The sequence below is a fragment of the Mytilus californianus genome, unplaced genomic scaffold, assembly GCF_021869535.1.
Source record: "Mytilus californianus isolate M0D057914Y unplaced genomic scaffold, xbMytCali1.0.p SCAF_1, whole genome shotgun sequence".
Taxonomy (NCBI): Eukaryota; Metazoa; Mollusca; class Bivalvia; order Mytilida; family Mytilidae; genus Mytilus; species Mytilus californianus.
Genome location: NW_026262581.1, coordinates 14,081,681 through 14,100,782, shown reverse-complemented (window position 1 = coordinate 14,100,782; position 19,102 = coordinate 14,081,681). Strand labels below are relative to the sequence as shown.

Sequence of the window (19,102 nt, the reverse complement as noted above, 5' to 3'; positions counted from 1 at the left end):
TTTTTTATGATGAGAAGTTATCATCTATACCAAAATATTACAGAATACAATACTGGAATAAAATTACTAATTCAAATATAAAACTAAAAGCACAAAAGAAAAAGTGTATGCGCATTGGGACCACATTTTCATTTTATGGCTTTCTAACAAGTAATATCTTCAAAACGGTGAAAAAGATCAATTAAATATCTGTTCTGTACGATGGAGAAATGCTATGTGTTAACAGTCAAATCAATTTGCTTTTACAATAATGCCTGTTTAACTTCTATCAAGCAAATGATTCTGAAACGATTAAAGGCAGATTATTACAATATAGAAAATATTTTAAAAATGTTAACAGACATTACAAAAAATGCAACTAGTACAACGGGTAATAAAAATATTTTATAAAGAAAATTGTATTAAATTATATTGAAGTCTTTTATCGAAACAATCACTGCAGTCTGGCTGTGTCATATTTTATTGATTACCATTGCTTAAACGTCTGGTTGTCGGTATTTCAAGCATATTCAGGGCGAGAACAATTGAAAAATAAATCTGATAGGTATGCTTTATATACAAAGTAGTGTGATCGTGACTAAAGGCTTTGCACTTCCATTTAAAATCAGAGTGTTTGCACAGGGGCAGATATGTTGCCTTAATCCATCTTCATACTTCTCAAAGTGTTTACTTTTATATTAAGCTTACTCTGAAGTTGATTGATAGAAATTTTCTACCTTATTTCACTTGTGATGCAATAGTAGTTGACTGATTTCGAGAATCGTTAACAAACCAAATATATTATTTATTATTTTGATTGATATTTTTTATGTTACAGTGTAGATAACGTATCCCATTCCGATGTCACTTACATCAGAAAATAGCAGAACTGAAAATTAGTTACTGAGGTTTTGACTGGACTGGACCATTATGAATGCTTGGTCCTTGCTTCATGAATGGCATTCCTTGCTCTGTCAATGTGCGTGAAAATAAAAACTCGAAAGAAAATAATCCTATTTGTTGACTTGTGAAGTTTAATTTCTTTTGCTGAACGGTGATTATAACCAAACGCTACAACAACATAAAATATTTTTAATTTGATTTACGGACAACTATCACTCAGTGTTAATGGTTTGATTCTTGAATTCGAAACAATATCTAATAGTAAGACCCTCTTTATTAAATTACAGAAGGTCGTAGTCCTTTGCCTTCGGTTATAATATAATTAACTATTATTAATGAAAGAGTAATTTTTTCAATCCTCAATAATAATGTACATTTACATTATATTTTGCTCTAACATGTCATTCATAAAAAAATGGGCTGTTCACGTTGTAGATATTTCATTGTAATCCAAATCATTTATAAAATCAATTATTAGAAGTCAAGGTTAAGAACCTTAATATAAGTGTCTAAAACTGAAGTCTAAATTATTGTGCAAGCCAAAAGATAAGGTTCAATATTGAACGACGATTTCTTTGTATTGGAACTCATTTTGGAGTCGAGTTCATTGGCAACATTTGCTGAACGAGGTTAATTCAAATGTTGAATATTGTGCTTTGAGAATTTCGCGTGTTTTTATATTAAACACAAGTGTCAGGGATTGAACAGTTGTCATTCGTGAAGCATTATTTATTTATCAAATTACTTAGATTTAACATTGATGTTTTGTCAATTATCGTTGCGCGCTTTCTTTTAAAAAATAACAAACCAGTTATTGCTTTAACTATTCTAATAGCTTCATATTCTCACATCTAAGGAATAGCTATATGTAGATTCTATCAGAAGCCATATGACAGGTACCATATGCAGGATATAAAAAAAAAGAAAACAACACGTTTAATAATTGCATGCGCCCGAAGCGCTTTTCTGGATTTACCTTCATCAGGAACGCTCAATGCCAAACATTTGAAATCCGAGGGATGTATAAGTAAAGAATATAAATTGCTCATCTCTTTCGATAGTGCATCAGGGTCTTTGACATAAAAAACGAGAAGATGTGGTATGATTGCCAATAAGACAAAATATCCACCAGAGATCAACTGACGTAGATGTAGGCAACTAAAAGTCATAATACGGCCTTCAAAAATAAGTAAAACCCCATCCTACAGTGAGATATAAAAGGGTCGGCAAAACAAAGGGTAAAACAGTTCAAACCTGAAAACCACCGGCCTGATATATGTACAAAACAATAAAAGAAAAACAAATATGATAGACAGCAACCAACGACAACCACTTAATTACAGGCTTCTTACTAGGGTTAGGCATACACAGAATGTGAAGAGGTAAAATTGTGTTTGTGTGCGCTCAATATTAGCTCTAGGTCGACCATCTTACCTGAGACAGAGGTGTAAGAGACTAACATAAGCACAAACTGTAAGAATCAGTTGAGAAAGTTTTGACTAATCATATCGAAACGAAGTTGAGTTCACTCTCACAGTTAGTTTGGATTGTGTAAGTTCCTTCTTTAATTTTGTATTACAGTGTTTTACTTTTTGGGGCAATTTAATTTAACGTATTGGTATTATAGAATGGGCTTTATTTCAAGATTTGTGCAGTAATTCATTATACACATTGCACATTGGTCCACATTGCGTGTACGGCTTTTGAGTGACGATATCGATTTTTTGTATAAAAATCCCAAGCTCAATTGCATATACAATATCTCCGGAAGCATAAACAGAAAAAAAGAGCTACACGAATGAGACGTAAAGCAGCATTAATGAGACAGTATACCAGGTGCTTCTGATAGATAATGAAAATATTATCACAATTTGTTATTCAGGCGGAAGCCATTTGTCCCCAGCAATTTAATATATGTTATTTCAACCATTTTTTTGTGACAGTTCTTTGTTTTTATATCTGATAAGAGATTTAATTAATAGCGACTGAAAGAATATATGAAATAGCAAGATCAATTATTTCTCCTGTTCTTAGGTAATAAATTGTTAATAAAATCTCAATAAGCAATAAAACTCATGTTGTTATATAATATAAAGTTTTAGTAAGGTGTTTCATTTTTTTTTTAATTTTTCATTTACAAATTGAGGTGTTTAAATGTACAAACACTGATGTGATGAAAATCAAGACGATACATGAGACAATAGATATATAATATACGAACATGTTTTAAAAATAATATTATTTATACGAGCTTTAGAAACATGAAGACAAACGAGGTTCTCCAAGTGTTTCTCTTGATTCGTAACGAGACCAAATATATTATATATTTCCCGCCATAGTCTGTATATTTTTATATCTTGCATTGATTGTTTTAACGACTTAATGTTTATTTTTATAACTGCAATCCATTACATTTTTATTTGTAAAGCAAAATGGCAGAATGTACCATAAAATGGTTCTTTTACTAGAATAAAAAAGAATCTATGCACTAATGACAGTATTATAATTTTGTTTCTAATTTGGCGGATGATACTTTCACATCTGTTTTACTTCAGTTTATGCCCTTTATGGATTTTTTTTTAATCTAATAGAAAAACAAAGGATATGGGGTATCCATCGATGACAAAAAAAATCAGTAAATGCACAAAAAAAAACATACAAAAAGCAAAGGAACAGCGCTTTTATTGCTGTTCTTCATCTCAAAGTCACAGTGAGACCTCAACACGGAGCAAAAAAACTCTCACCTCACTGCAAGTTTAAGACCGCCCCTAGCACCGGCTTAAGCGGAATTCTGTGCAAAAAATAATTTGGAAACTAAGCATTTTCAACTATTTGGCATCACAAACTTCTTACTGATGACTGATTATTATAAAATGTGTGTCGTGCACACTTTTATATAACTTGAATGATTAAATTACATATATAGGACTTCATATATATTATATAACAGTACTTTTTACGATTGTCTTCAAATTGACAGTCGTTCGGTAGGGGGGGGGGGGATGGAGATGTACTGAAGATTGAAGATTTCAGAATGAAAAGATTTAAAGATCAGATAAAAACATCGAAATCCCGTTAATATAAAGAAGAGAAGATGCAGGATATTCGTCAATGGAACAGCAATATCAAACAACTCGAAAAAATTTAGAGACGACTACAGGTCAGCATAAGCCCAGAGGTCAACATACGGTCTTCAACAAGTCTAGAAAATTATTTTCCATAATATATAGTTCACTGTACAATAAACTTAAATACTGCTTTGCGCTTTATGATAACAAGTCATTCTCCTTCTTTATATATATTAGATTAAGATTCATGTAGGTGTAATAATACAGAAAGGCAATAAAAGAATAACAGTAAAATCTATAACATCAGTTAAGTTCGGCATTTTGAAAATTATTCCATAAGTATAAAAGTGAAATGTTGCAGGATCAAACAGGATATCAATGAAAGGAAAATGGCATACACGTCAATTAATAGGATAATAATCAAACAATACAAAAAAAAGACAAATAGATGCCAACCTACGGTCTTCAAAAATCAAACTGAGAGAGAGAGAGAGAGGGAGAGAGAGAGAGAGAGAGAGAGTATTAACAGCTTGGTTGCATTCAGGACATAAATAAAATATGTTTTGTGTTGTTTAATTTTGGTCTTGCATTGTATCTTATATATTTGAAATGGTTCATAAGTTCTAGTATGAAAAGAAAACAAAGGATTGTTGCTAGGCATTAACATTTTTATCGAATATGATATGATTGGCTGATTCGATCGTGCAATGCAGTGTAAGTTCATCCTGAAACAATGCTAAATTAAAACTCTTATATATTTTGCCCTTGAGAACAATTTGAAAAGTGTCCCCGTTTTTTTATTTGCGAAGCCTGATAGTTTTTGGTAACCATGTAATTGATTTCAGAGGAAAATATAATGCACATATGTGGTTTATTGATATTCGATGTATTATTTTAGGGTTACATTGAGAGATGGTATAGAATTTATAATAACATATCAGATAGTTTGTCTGGTTCTTCATTTGTTTACTGCAATTAAATGATATAGCAATACTTTAATGCAAACAGTTTCGAGTTGGTTTTTTTTAGTACGTTTATGAGCTATAAAGTTCAGTAATATCCACATAGTAAACTGGTTCAGTTGAAAGAAGTCATTTGTTTAGATCATAACAGAGCATGTTGCTTATTCAAACATACATAAAACATTGAAAGATCAAGCAAAATGTCACCTTATTAGATCTCCAATGCTTTGTAATACCATTTTAATGCATTTATTCCATAAATCGACTTGAATACAATCAGTGCACAAATCTCAATATTGAATAACACAAATCTTCAGAACTTACAACTAATTTGCAAACATAAAAGGAAAATTATTAAAACACGGTTCAGTTCAATGACATTGACGTTAAACTATGCAATTTATGTTGGCAATAGCAATGTAAATATAGAATAAACAGTCAGCTGGTGTATTGTTCTGACATGCCAGCAACATAACAATTGCTCATTACTGTCTCTATTATATAATATAAACGTTCGATCTATAGCATTATTCTCCTATCTTGTCTGTGTCTGTAAACAGATTGACGAAGGGTTTTGTTATATAATACAAAGGGGAGAATCATCGTTTTGCCTCACAGTTTTCTATTAAATCGTTTGAAATTCAACAACAAAACACTGGAAGTTTAGGCATACAATAATCAGTCATTCTAAGATACGTCATTTGCAAACCATTTATCAATGAAATGATTTTATGAAAATAGTTTTTTTTTACCTGATTTTTGTTTTGGAGTTCCCTTTACAATATTTGGAAAAATCTCCCGTTTCCTTTTTTTACTATTCGAAGTTCTATCGATTCATAACATATTATATATACCATTCCCATGGAGAGTTTGTTTTTTGATACAAATGGGTTTTTTTCTATATCAGAAATGCTTACATACAAGCTTCGACCCAAAATTTGTATTATACTTCGGATATAATACATTGTGTGTTTTTTTTTTGCCATAGTTGAGGACCGCTTGGGATCTTTAAGTGGTTAACATGTGTCGTTGGGTAGCTTATTATCCGTCTGGCAGTTATGGAATATTTCTGTTTTCATACAATAATGTCCGTTTAGTTTAGATCATATGATAGCTGTTATAGCAAGATTTTGTATTCTTGTCTTTCATTTTTGCCTTTGTGCTTTGTCTTTATGCCATTTTGTTTTTCTTTGTTGACATATTTGTTTGTTTTTATAGTTATTAAGATTATAATACAATGTTGACTGCTGTACCCCTATTTTTGACATTTTTACCAATTATGTCTGTTTGTTTTTCTTACACATTGTTGTCGATATAATGGAATTCTATGCGACTGTCATACAAGTGAGACGTTTAGCTAGCTATAAAACCAAGTTTAATCCACCATTTTCTACGCAAGGAAGTGCCTGTACCAAGTCAGGAATATGACAGTTGTTTGATGTGTTTGAGCTTTTGATTTTGCCATTTTATAAGGGACTTTCCGATTTGAATTTTCCTCGGAGTTCGGTATTTTTGTTATTTTATTTTTTATCATACAACAAACACAATCATAAAAGTGAAGCATTTCTATTTTTCTAGTTTTCCCTCTTGATTTAGTCTTTAATGACTCGAAACCTCTTACAAATTAGTTATTTACACTTTAACAAGTTCCATAATCAAGGAAACTTTCCGAACTATTGGTTATTCAAGCTTAGTTAAACTGGATTTCAAATCAAATAGGTCTTCAATTCATTTTAACATTCAAAGCAATATTTTACCAGACTACTTTCCATCAATTTACCGAAAAGGTTGATAGACTGAAACCAATTAAATGCCAAAAGATGTTTCAATTTACTTTTCAAGGTCTGTATAGACTATTGTACTTTTTGCGTTCAATACAGAATTAGGTATATATCCTTTCATTAACTCATGGAAAGAGCAGAGGGCAACGACTTATAACGTTCTGTATTTTTTTGTTTTGTTTTGTTTTTTTATTTATTTGATTTGTACTCTGATGGAACAGAACTTTGATAATTAGGCATTTCAAAAAAAATTACAGCTTTAAATTATATTGCATTCATAAAAAACAAATAACAGCAAATATGCGCAATACCTTTTATCCAATGTATTTTTTATTATCTTACAATGTTTTCGAAAGTTAGTTCAAGGTTTATTGTTTCAGGTAGGGTGAAGGTTGGCGCCTATTAAAACGTTTAAACCCGCTGCATTTGTTTGCACCTGTCCTAAGTCAGGAACCTGATTGTCAGTGGTTGTCGTTTGTTGATGTGGTTCATAAGTGTTTCTCGTTTCTCGTTTTTTATATAGATTAGACCGTTGGTTTTCCTGTTTGAATGGTTTTACACTAGTCATTTTTGTGGCCCTTTATGGCTTGCTGTTCGTTGTGAGCCAAGGTTCCGTGTTGAAGGCCGTACTTTGACCTATAATAGTTTACTTTTACAAATTGTGACTTGGATGGAGAGTTGTCTCATTGGCACTCATACCACATCTTCTTATTTCTATATTATCCTTCAAGAGTGCATTCATCAAAGAAATGAAAACTAATAAAACAATTTTACACAAGCTCCTCCTAATATATTTGTATGGTGACAAATTATAGAACTGATCTCACCTCATCTCTAACAAAGCTATATCAAATAAAACAGACAAACCAATTGTTTCATCTGCGTTCACTCAATATAATATGTACAGATATGCTCCTCTATATATGGTTCGTTTGATATCAGTTCTTCATTGGTCAAAATACAATTATAACGTCTTGCTTTCCTCTGAAATTGCTATTGTGTCGTCACGAAAAAAGGGCGACTATGCCTTATGACGTCAAATAAAATTAACACAACTTAGTGCAGAGCATTGGAAAAGAAACATTAACGTTATCTACTTATCATCTACATGAAACAAGCCTCGCGTTTTAAATTTGAAAATCTAACTGTCTCGCGTTTTACACTTGATGCAGTAGAGAATGTCAGTTCTAATTAATCAAATAAATCAGCACTTTTGGTTTACATCAAAGTGGTTTTAACAATAAGATTTTTTTATTCCTTGCACAATGAAGATATTTTTAGTTTTATTTGAAACACAGTTGTATAAATTCATTCAATTTACCTATACCGTTTAGGATAATGAACCTTATGTAAATGCACTGGGTTAATGGTTTACTAGTATTCCTATTGGAAGATCAACATATGTAGTCAAAGATTTGTGTAATATTAATCCAAACACAATTCACATCATCCGTAAAGTAATGAAGAGATTTAAGGAATTTGACAGATATTGCGTGAAACAATTCATGCAAAAATTTGCAAAGACAGTATGTAAGGACACATATAATTTTCGTATCCTCTAGAGTAAATAAAGATCCAGGTCCTCGTCTTATATAAAGTATTATAAAACAGAAAAATTATTTGAAAGGATTTTTCTTTATACTTTATAGTAAATGTCAACGTGGCATATGAATATCCATGGTAAATGACAATATCAAGTTCCTCTATCAAGCAGTTATTAAATGAATTATGTAATTTTCAAACAAAAATTGCACCTTTTTGAACCTGGTGAGAAAAAGCACCTTATTCGGCCTGGGATGCGACAGATGTCTTGCAACGCTTTAATCATTACAGATAGATGTCGTGTGAGAATTCACAGACAAGTCATTTTCTAATTAAAATTTGTAGCAATGTCCTTGCCGTCTGGTGTATTTACTTCTTCGACTATTCAATTGTCTGGCATAACTATCACTGGAATCCATTACGATTTGGAAGTTATGTTTCAAGTTTATGAATTGAACCACAAATACATTCGAGGAACGGTCAAAATGATAATTGACCAATCTTATTGTTGGGGCGGTGTCGAATATCCAACTTGTACGGAGGAGGCTAAGTAGTTAATGTTTGGATCATGCAACAAGCTATTTTTGTTTGAAATATTGGTGAAATGGTGACCAGTATATGTGTAAAGGATGATGAAAAACAATTGAGAAACACTAGTAAAAAGGAAGAAATTTGCTATTTGGCTGGAGTATGATAAGATATTGCTGTTTAATATGAAAGATATGAAGAAGTGGTATCAACCAAGTCAAGTATTATATCGTTTTCAGAATCAACCAAGTCTAGTATTATATCGTTTTCAGAATTTCCGCATAAACCAAAACAACGAGGCTTTTAGAAAAATTCAAAAATGTCAAAGAATAGCAACCGATATCATGGGAAATTATTGATGATCTGGATCCGCTCCCGTGCTCCATATACAATTGGTTAAATTCAATACGTCCTATTAATATAATAAAGATCACGTATTAGAAATGTATAACCTTAATGTTAAATCAAGATTTATAGTAAACAATCATTGTATACTAACAGTTCTCCTACCCATTGCATATTTAGAGTGCATTTCTTTCTAACCTAAATTTTGTAAAAGTTGTGTGGCGTTTGTTATCGTTTGCTAAACGCTATACAAAAGTAGAAACAAATACATCGTTTAATCAGTGTTTACTGTCCCTGTTTTGAACTTCCAATAATGCATGCACATGTTGTTGGTAAACAGACTTATTACGCGGCTATAACTAAATGCGGTTCCTTCAACCAACATAGTAATAAATCTCAAGACTTTACACCGTTTTTTTCTATTTCATATGTATGAAAGTTTGTTGCCTATAATTAAGATTATTACTAACAGTGTTTCGGGATTTTTTGCTTAGACTGTTAAAGCATTGATCCCTTTTCAAAGTCTCCCAACTATTGCCTTGATTTAGCAAGTTATTCTTTCATATTTTTGTTACGTTTATACGATATGATAGGCACTAGGGCGAAGATTTCACTGCATTGTTTGTCTTTTTGCAGATTGTTCCAATGTTTTCTTATAATTTTACTTAAATTCAAGGTTGAAGTTAGAAACAAATGTAGCGTTCGTACTAACAAACGATGAAAGACAAACTGTAGACGCACTTTTAGCGAGTGCATAGTTTGTCAAAGTTTATGTAAACTTTGCAAACGTATGTTAGAAACAAATGATCAAAACATGTGCCCGCTTAGCCGTTTGCATCGTTTGTGCTAGAAAGAAATGCACTCTTAGTCAAAATATTTTATTAGAGGTCTAATGTATTTTCGACTTCCTTTTTCTCAGCACGTACATCGATGTTCGCGAATTCTATTGTATCAATACACGTGTCCCCATATATCATATCTTGTATTATCTTTTCATTTTTTATTTGAAGGACGGAGGTGTACAAATTATAATCCATCCTTGACCATGATAGCACAAAGAATTTTTTTTTTCATTTTTGATTCTCTATTTGTGTTGACTTTTCCCTTGAACTAATCATCACATGACTGTGTTATTTCCTTTCTCATGCGAATATTTGTGGTAAATTAATTTATGTATATTAGCCTACAACAAAGATGCAAATAAAACCTTAATTGCTTCTGTATTTTTGTCAATCACGTTATTTCCGTATATAGGCTTCAATGAGTTGGTGTTCTCTGGGAAAATATGGTGACATGGCAATCAGTACCCAAGTCTTTGACAAAGTACAGGATTTAAAAGGTTAAACATTTCGCTAAGGGCAGGATCATTGGTTACTAATTTAATTTTGAATGTAACACGTCTTCTGATTGGCTGAAAGTTTTTTGATTATCAGCTCATACACATAACTTTGTCATGTGACCGTGAAGTCATCAACGTTTTTTTTATGATTTACTCCTAAAAAATGGAATTTAGAATTAAATCATTAGAAATGACTGTGGTATTTTTTCTGTCTATTCAAAATAACCTAAAAAATGTGGTGCACACTTTTAAATAACCCGCTACGCGGATTATTCAGTCTGCACCACATTTTTATGCATTTCTTCTTAGACAGAAAAAATATTACAGTCATTCCTTAAATAAAACTTGAATTTCTATTTTTTAAAGGATGCAAATACTTTGTGGTTTATATACTTGCAACAGTAACGATAACGAGGAATAATTGACGAGACACCAAGACTGCCTCGGCACATTCCATTTTGGATATTTGGATAGTTATCTGTTCTACAATGGCTACATACGTACCGATTATCAGGTTGTCTGCATATTGATATTGTAAAATATCAGCTGCGAGTCACAAGATGAAGCTTTTCGTTGAGTGAGCGCAGCAAACGAGTTCAAAACGGATTCATATTGTGTCTAGCAGCTGATATTTTACAATATAAAATATGAAAAAGTCGGATTGTATGTGTGTAGTTTGCATAATAGAAACAAGTGTTTTTCTTTTTCCGCTCAACTGAAGATGACTTGATAAGTTTGGGCCAAACTTATCAACGTCGGTTCATTTATTATGACGTCGGTCAAAGTTATTTAGGCCGGGTTAACGTATTTGACGTCACAAAGTCCTGATATGCAATTTTATGAAGAGCAGAGCAGAGTGATACAGACAATGGGAACGTCGATAAATGTAACTACTATCTAAACAGACTGTTATACGACAGTCATAAACACAATGCAGGTTGACAGTCAGTGCCATGATTAGTGCCAATCTTACATTTTTAATTTAAGTAAGAAATATATGTAAATGTGTTGTATACAAATTATAATATATATAGTTTTTTAAGAAGACATTATACAACTATTGATTTTTGATGAGGTTGATACAATGATTTATCAACCCCAGAGATATGATGTTCACTGAGGCCAACGACCGAGAGTGAATGTCTCATATATGGGGTTGATAAATCATTTTATTCCATATTGATAAGATTTTAGTAGGCTTTTCTATATGAATGGGATTTTGAATAAATAAGCATATTCACCTGCGGAAAAAGTATATTCACCGCGCAAAACGTCGCGTGCTTTTACGTGCATAATTTTGGTAAAAAAACGTTTGATGTACAATTGTTTTTGTAAATAATTGCAATTACATACATTTCTCTCGGAATATGGAATAAAACAATAACTGTCTTTTGTTTCGGTAAATTATTATATGTGGTTTAATTGACTTTTGAAAAACTGATATTCACTTCGGCCGTTGGCCTCAGTGAATATCAGTTTTTCAAAAGTCAATAAAACTACATATTTACCTCATCAAAAGACAGTAATTGTATAGTATCAACTGATATCAAAAGTCAACAATTGTTTTATTTTATTACTTTTTTATCACTCTCCAATTTCTAGTATTTGTTCAAGATATTTAACTGCTCCTTTTATACTAAACTATTATCTGCTTTGGCAGATGCTAAAGTTTTATAAGTTGAAATATTCAATAAAAGATTTATTCGAAAAAAAAAATAACATCGAAAAAAAGAAGGAGAATAATGAGAATTTACATGACGTGATACGCCTACGTTATTGACGTTGACTAGGAAAAACTATTTATAAGTACACGTTACGCTGTTCTAAATCTTATATTGACCTCTTGTGATTTTTCCCGCGGTGAATATAACGTTTAATCAAAGAAGATTCCCTACACTTTGAGCCCATGAGAAAAGAGAACTTTTATAGTCATATAATAACAGTATTTGCGAACCTCTTACTATAATTGGATGAAAACAGCACAATGTCTTTGGTAAGCCCATCACTATTATACTTGCATGACCTCATGCTATAATAGCCTATATACATAACACTGATACACAATCATTATACGGACATTACATTATTTTCGCGACTAAAATCTGGTTTAAGCGATAAAATTGTAATAGAATCTAACCCATGCATATTATCCTTATCATACAGTAAGAAAAATGAACAAAATCTAGATCCTTGAACTTCAGTAATTAAAGCCCAGAATGTATATAAACACTAAAAGTAAACCCAAAGTTTATGAGTGATTACCCTTTCTTCTAATATGCAAAACAAAAAGAGGAATTTTCAATAAAAGAGTCCAGCAATTGTTATATATGAAAATGTTAATAAATGTGTATGCATAGATAAGGTAACAACAGCAAGCTTACCTTGAATATTGTCCTCAATAAAGAACGTTTCTTCTGCTTCTGCAATCGGTGGGAAACTGTTTGGGGAAAAGGTAAAAACAAATGGTGTTTTACTTTCCCAGTCAACTTCTCCATTTTCTTTATTTTTTTTCCTCGATTTAGTCTTTACATTGCCTTTAATAGGATTACTTCCATTAGGTTTTGATTTTTCCGCTGTTTGGAGCTGATTATCTTTTTCAGTCTTGTTTATTCTTCTGTTTCGTTTGAGTCTCTTCAGTTTATTTTTCCAAGAGTTGTATAAACTTTCTTCCGACTCCGAACTTTCTTCCTTTGACTCAGAAGACTTCGATTTTAGCCTGAATCGTTTACTTTTCTCGTCTTTCTTTTCGTTCGGATGAACGCGTGGCATTGTTATAATCGTGGTTGATTTTCGAACGTTATCTGCTGAATTTGTCAATTTTCAAATTTTTTTTTTTTTTTTTTTTGAATTACAGGATTACACAATTTATGATGATCTGAATGCCTTTATGTGTTGTTCTTTAAATGTTTTGTTCCAGTAATAAACCATTCCCATTCATTTCTAAAAATAAATAAGTTATATCAATTAAATTTTATCATTTCTGCGCAGTAAGTATCAGTTATTTGAATGACGTATGTTTACCATTGTCATTCAGAATATTTAATCGCAAGAGATACTATTTTTACCATTAAAGTGTTTTATCCGTAATTAAACATCTAGTATTCCAAAATAGTCCGTACTAAAACATGGGCTTGAACAATGTAAGAAAACCAACGAATCAATGACCAACATCCATGTACTCATATTATTTCTAGACACATTATTTAAAAATAGAAACAATTTTATCTATCTGTACTGTTCGATGGTATATGGAATAACACGAAATTCTGAATTCGAGTGCACCACTTTTCTTGGTTCGTTTGAACCTGCATTAATTCTTCATTTCGTAGTTTCAAAGTTTTTGGATCCGTCTTGCATTAATAGTTTTCCTGATGAACATAACGAAAACTATACTGTCACGTGATAGCATTTAATTTCCTTCATTGTATTGCGTGTAGATACAACCAATGAATGGGTATATCTAATTTACACCAGGATATTATGGTCATTGCAAAATAAAAGCTTAAAATGATTTAGGAGGGGGCGTTAATCAGTAATTTAACCTTATTTTACGTTAGACTATGATAAATTTGATGGTATCATGGAGTATATAATATAAACTGTGTATGTTAGCTTTTTTCTTTCCGGTTTTGGTCATAACTGACTCGTCAAATTCAAAATATGAAAACTTATAATTGAAAAACTTTTAAGACAAACGTATACATACTAAAATAATAATATAAAAATTTATCATACATTTGAATTAAAGTTGCTTACCTTTTCAATAACCGAGAAACTGGAGTTAATTGAATCCCTACAAGGAATATATCATCGATGGAGGCAATTTATCTTAATGGAGAACGGACTACACCATTAGAGTTATTGACTAATCCTTATCAAAGTTATTGTAAAGTCGACAGCGATAAATCCATTTTAAACTTAACCAGATGATTCCTTAAATTTTCTTAGCCAATAGTTTGTCGCATAAATCAAAAATCGTTTTCTAAGAGTTTGTTATGAACAGGATATATGAAATGTGCTAATTCTTTTCTATTGATATGATAGATCGAAACCAATTGCCAATATTGTTCGTTGTTCGGTTGAATACAATTACACTAGCAATATAAACGTTATAAAAGAAGTAGATCATAAACTGATTACGCTCATGAAGAATGTGTTTCTCTTTATAACACATCCGTCCAACGGACTCGAGTAGCAGCGTTGCCATGCCGAGTAATGTTTAGCGTAGTGATTTTGTCATGGTTTGGTGCAGTAGGTCACGACCTAGTTATATGAGTGACACACAATATCATGTGTAAATATCTGTATTTTTCAAATGAAATTCGGATAAACTTCATCTGTTACTCTCATTCTCTAATGCTTTACTGAATACTTATTAACGATGTGACTGCAAATATTTTTCATGAAACATTTGGATTCTGTCGGATAATCGTACCATATCTCCTTATTTTATATTGTAATGCCGGACCTTTTATATCTTACTATACGGGTTTTTCATTGTTGAAGGTCGTAATGTGTCCTATAGTTGTATGAATTTGCCTTCTGGTGAATAGTTGTTTCATTGTCAAGCATAGCACGTCTTCATATTTTCTTATTGTAAGCAGATTAACTCCTGTTTTTCAAAGGGTAATTTACCCTTGGTTGATGTGCTACTAATATTATTTATCAACGAAATTCAGAAATACCGTGTTAGCGACATGATGTACTTTAAATGCATACGCTGATTGAATGTTACTACTTCAATATGATTAGTTCACTTTGTGAGAGTTGAAGTTATCTCTTTTTTTTAGAAAATTTCAGTTCTAAACTGAATACAAAACCAATTTCAAGATGTAGTCAAGAAGTGAAATGGGAAAAACTATATTCATGGAATACTTTAAAATCCCTCTAGCACAATTTGATAAATGCGATCTACAGAGTCACCTAATTTGAGCGATTCATTGCGAATGCCATCTTTAAAGCGGAAAGTGTAGTTTAATAAAATTGAGAATGGAAATGGGGAATGTGTCAAAGAGACAACAACCCGACCATAGAGCAGACAACAGCCGAATGAATGGAACTTGCTTTTTTCATTCCTCTTGAGAATCCCTTACATGAAACCTAATTTTGAATAAACGTACAGTCGTCGAAGAGTGGAGTACAGACGGTTCCGATAAAAACGAGACTATCAAAAGGTCCATTCCTAACAAACCTAATATGTTGTAATACAATAATGTCTTCGCGATGTCTATGTCAGACAAATATTGGTTAAAATCAGAGAGTTTTAAATTTAATTAGATAACACGATATTCGTAATATCTGCATTGCTCTTTTCTAAACTTTGTTCTTATTATTTCCTTCAATCACAGGACTTGTACTTTAAAGCGTTATTTATACCCGAGTAAAGGTTAATTAATCAAATGTTGCAACTCCATTATCTGGAGAGAGAAACTTTGTGTCTAATCTAAATTTAAAAGTCCACGTATGATTCACAGTAAAAAAGCTTAGCAATTATAGCTCAAAAACGCGGTATAGATTGCTGAAAAACACATGAAAGTAATCGAGAAGAAATTTTGTTAGCAGACCCCAAAAATACTGTTTTTTAAGAAAACATTGATTCGGATAGTTGGGTTTGTCAACAGACTGTCAATTATAAATAATACCTTATTATTTTATCACATATTTTATACAATGTGATTTGTTTAAAATATCAATATGCGACATTTTTCTGTAATTTTCTTTTAATGTTTTTTATATTCATGTATAAGACTGTGTATAAAATGCAGTCTGAGATTCTTTTAATTAAAAAATAAACATCTCTGATATTCTAAAGATTCACTACATTTTAAGTGTGAATCGCTAGTTAAGTGACCTCGCTATTTTTCCCTTTTACATGCAGTGTTGACATGATTTTATCAGTGGTATGGTTAATTATGAATTAACTGTTTACAAAACAACCGATTTTTTCGAAATACTAAGGATTTTCTACTCCATGAATAGATAACCTTAGCTTTAATTGGCAAAACCTTTCGGAATTTTGGGTCCTCAATGCTCTTCAACTTCTTACTTTATTTGGCCTTTTTAACTTTTTTGATTCCATCGTCACTGATGAGTCTTTTGTAGATTGATTGATTGTTGGTTGCTGAAGTCTTTTGTAGACAAAACGAGCGTCTAGGGTACAAAATTTTAATTCTGCTTTCGTAATAACATTTCAATGTTTAAACACATAATGAAGTTATGATCATTGATGTTCTGCATTTGATGACAATGTTACTGAGCAATGTTCATTGTTCTTTTTCAGGGGTTTTTTAAATAACATGAAATTGCAGATTACATACAATTACAATTATCGTACAATGTACACTATAATGATACATATACACTGTATTTTTTAAAAATGTTCCAATAAGCTTTTTATTACTCCAAATACATATAATATCAACTCTCTCTCTCTCTCTCCATAATATAATGAAAAACTTACCCAAATAAGCACTATTTTTGTCCAAAAATGTGTCTATTTAACATGTAAAACTTGCAGTGTGTCAGAACTGTCAATCGTGCTTACGTCACACCTATTGTGAAAAAAGTCAGTAATTGATTATTACTCCTGATCATCCACTGTTATCAAGCATGAACACGTGATTTCTAAAATCGTTGATTAAACATTATTTATTGTATACCGTGTCTATATCGATATGTAATTGTAATGAAAATCGTCTATTTTTTATTCTATCTACACAATTATTTTTACAGTAATAGTTTCATTACTGTGTTGTAAAAAAATGATAAAATTCTATAATTGTATTTTTACGAAAAACATACAAGTACTTCCGTTCGTCCCTTTGTCACTTACATTAACTTAACAGTCCTCTTGATTTTTTTGTTTAAAACGAATTTAGCTTTGACACAATTTATTCTGTGGATAAATGAATCAGTCTTGTCTATAAAAGGCTTCGTATTTGTTTCAATCAATAGTTTTTGTTACAAATGGTACTATATTTGGTTGTATCATTATCAATTATTCCACTGTTCTTATTCTTTGTATAGTCTGATGCCGTAAAAGTGTGCTTTCTATTTATCTATATTGGTTAGATATACTTGCTGGCTAATAGTTAGTACTGAAGAAATCATCCATCAAAGTAGTAAGATTATGGTACTTTTTTCATTTACGCATTTTTGATAAATTGTTGAAAGCAACTGGACTTGAAAATTGAAAAGGCGGAACTGTCTTAGAACATCTTTCAATATATTATAGTGTTGAAACCGTACTTTTAATAAAAAAATAATAAATATTATACTAATACTTCATCAAAAATTTGTTTCATGAGTGGAGAAAAGAATATTTGGCACGTAAACAAACAATCAATAATTTTAAGGCGTATTTAATGTGCATAGTTTCTTGATCAACAATAAGCCAAACAAATTAGCACCTTACATCAATTTGAATATTAAACGTTTCAGCGTCGGCAAAAGTCCTAAAAATTCACTCAATCGTTGCCTTCAACAATGAGCATGCATAGCATTATATAAAAGGCCCCAAAATGACATATTCAATAAAACAATTCAAACGATAAAACTAATGGCCTGATGTATGCTTCATTTTTATTGTCACGTGTACAGTTGGAACTATCAATATAGGAGTGAGAAATGTTAGAAAACACATGTTAAAGTTCAGAGGTTGAAAGTTAAGAAATAGGACTGTAGAAGCGAAAGTGAAGGGCAACCATCAGAAAGTTCTGATTAACCAACAGAAAATCTGCCGTAGTGAACAGTGAAAAATTCGACGCTTTTTTCAAAAACATTTATTTAGTCAAATGGCAAAACACTTCAACAAGGATCTTCGAAAGAAAAACGCCAGGGTTGTCAATAGACACTTTTGTTGGTTTACCAATAGAAGGTACAATTTTTGGCTAGACGAATTTAATGCTTGGATAGCATTCCGTTTATACAAAAGCCGTTAGGTATTCATCACATTCGCACGAAGCTTTATTCATTACCCCTTTCAAAACTTCATTATCTGCACAACTTATGTTTGGGAACCACTGTTACAAACCCTCATTCAAACTAATAATAGTCATTTTGGGGCCCTTTATAGCTTGCTGTTCGGTGTGAGCCAAGGCTCCGTGTTGAAGGCCGTACTTTGACCTATAACTGTTAACTTTTTACATCGCGATGACCTTGAGGTCATTCCGATGTATTGCTATGGCCTAGATTTCCATTATGTAAATTAGTTTTGGGTTTGTAACCGATCTATAAACATGATAAATATGCGCACATAAACGAGTGCAAAATAACATTCCTTATCGTTTGATATAAATACATCTCTTCAATGAATACCGATAAAAATATTTTTGTTTACAACATAAATTAATAATATGAAAATGTTTTGTAGTTAGATATATATATAAGTAAAAAATCATTGATAATATCAATGCACACGTACCGAAAAATTGTGTTAAAGCATGCGGAAGAATATCTCAAAGAACGTTTTGTGAAAATACCGTCAAGGACCGGTAACTCTGTAATTGTTTTTGCGGGAAAATATGAATGCCTACTCGTATTAAATCTTAGAAAAATCGAATTTTTACAGAAAAGTGTCCACCATGCACTTGCATTGCACTATTTTTAGAATAGTAGAATAGAATGATATACAAATGAATTCAAATCATATATATA

At 31.6% G+C, this 19,102-nt stretch overlaps 1 protein-coding gene across 2 annotated transcripts in view; it reads right to left on the bottom strand.

Moving 5' to 3' along the window:
• LOC127706629 (pleckstrin homology domain-containing family G member 7-like) overlaps positions 1–16,988 on the bottom strand; it is a 150,787-nt gene extending 133,799 nt beyond the window's left edge. Inside the window, exons 1-2 of one of the 2 annotated variants that reach the window (XM_052211320.1) lie at positions 16,908–16,988; positions 12,829–13,387 (exon numbers count right to left, since the gene is read on the bottom strand). In XM_052211320.1, the coding sequence (XP_052067280.1) occupies positions 12,829–13,216 (388 nt within the window). In that variant the 5' untranslated portion in view covers positions 13,217–13,387; positions 16,908–16,988. Of the gene's footprint in view, positions 1–12,828; positions 13,388–14,203; positions 14,329–16,907 lie in introns of those variants that run through there. The other variant, XM_052211392.1, reaches the window with a different exon arrangement.
• Between the last annotated feature and the right edge of the window lie 2,114 nt (positions 16,989–19,102).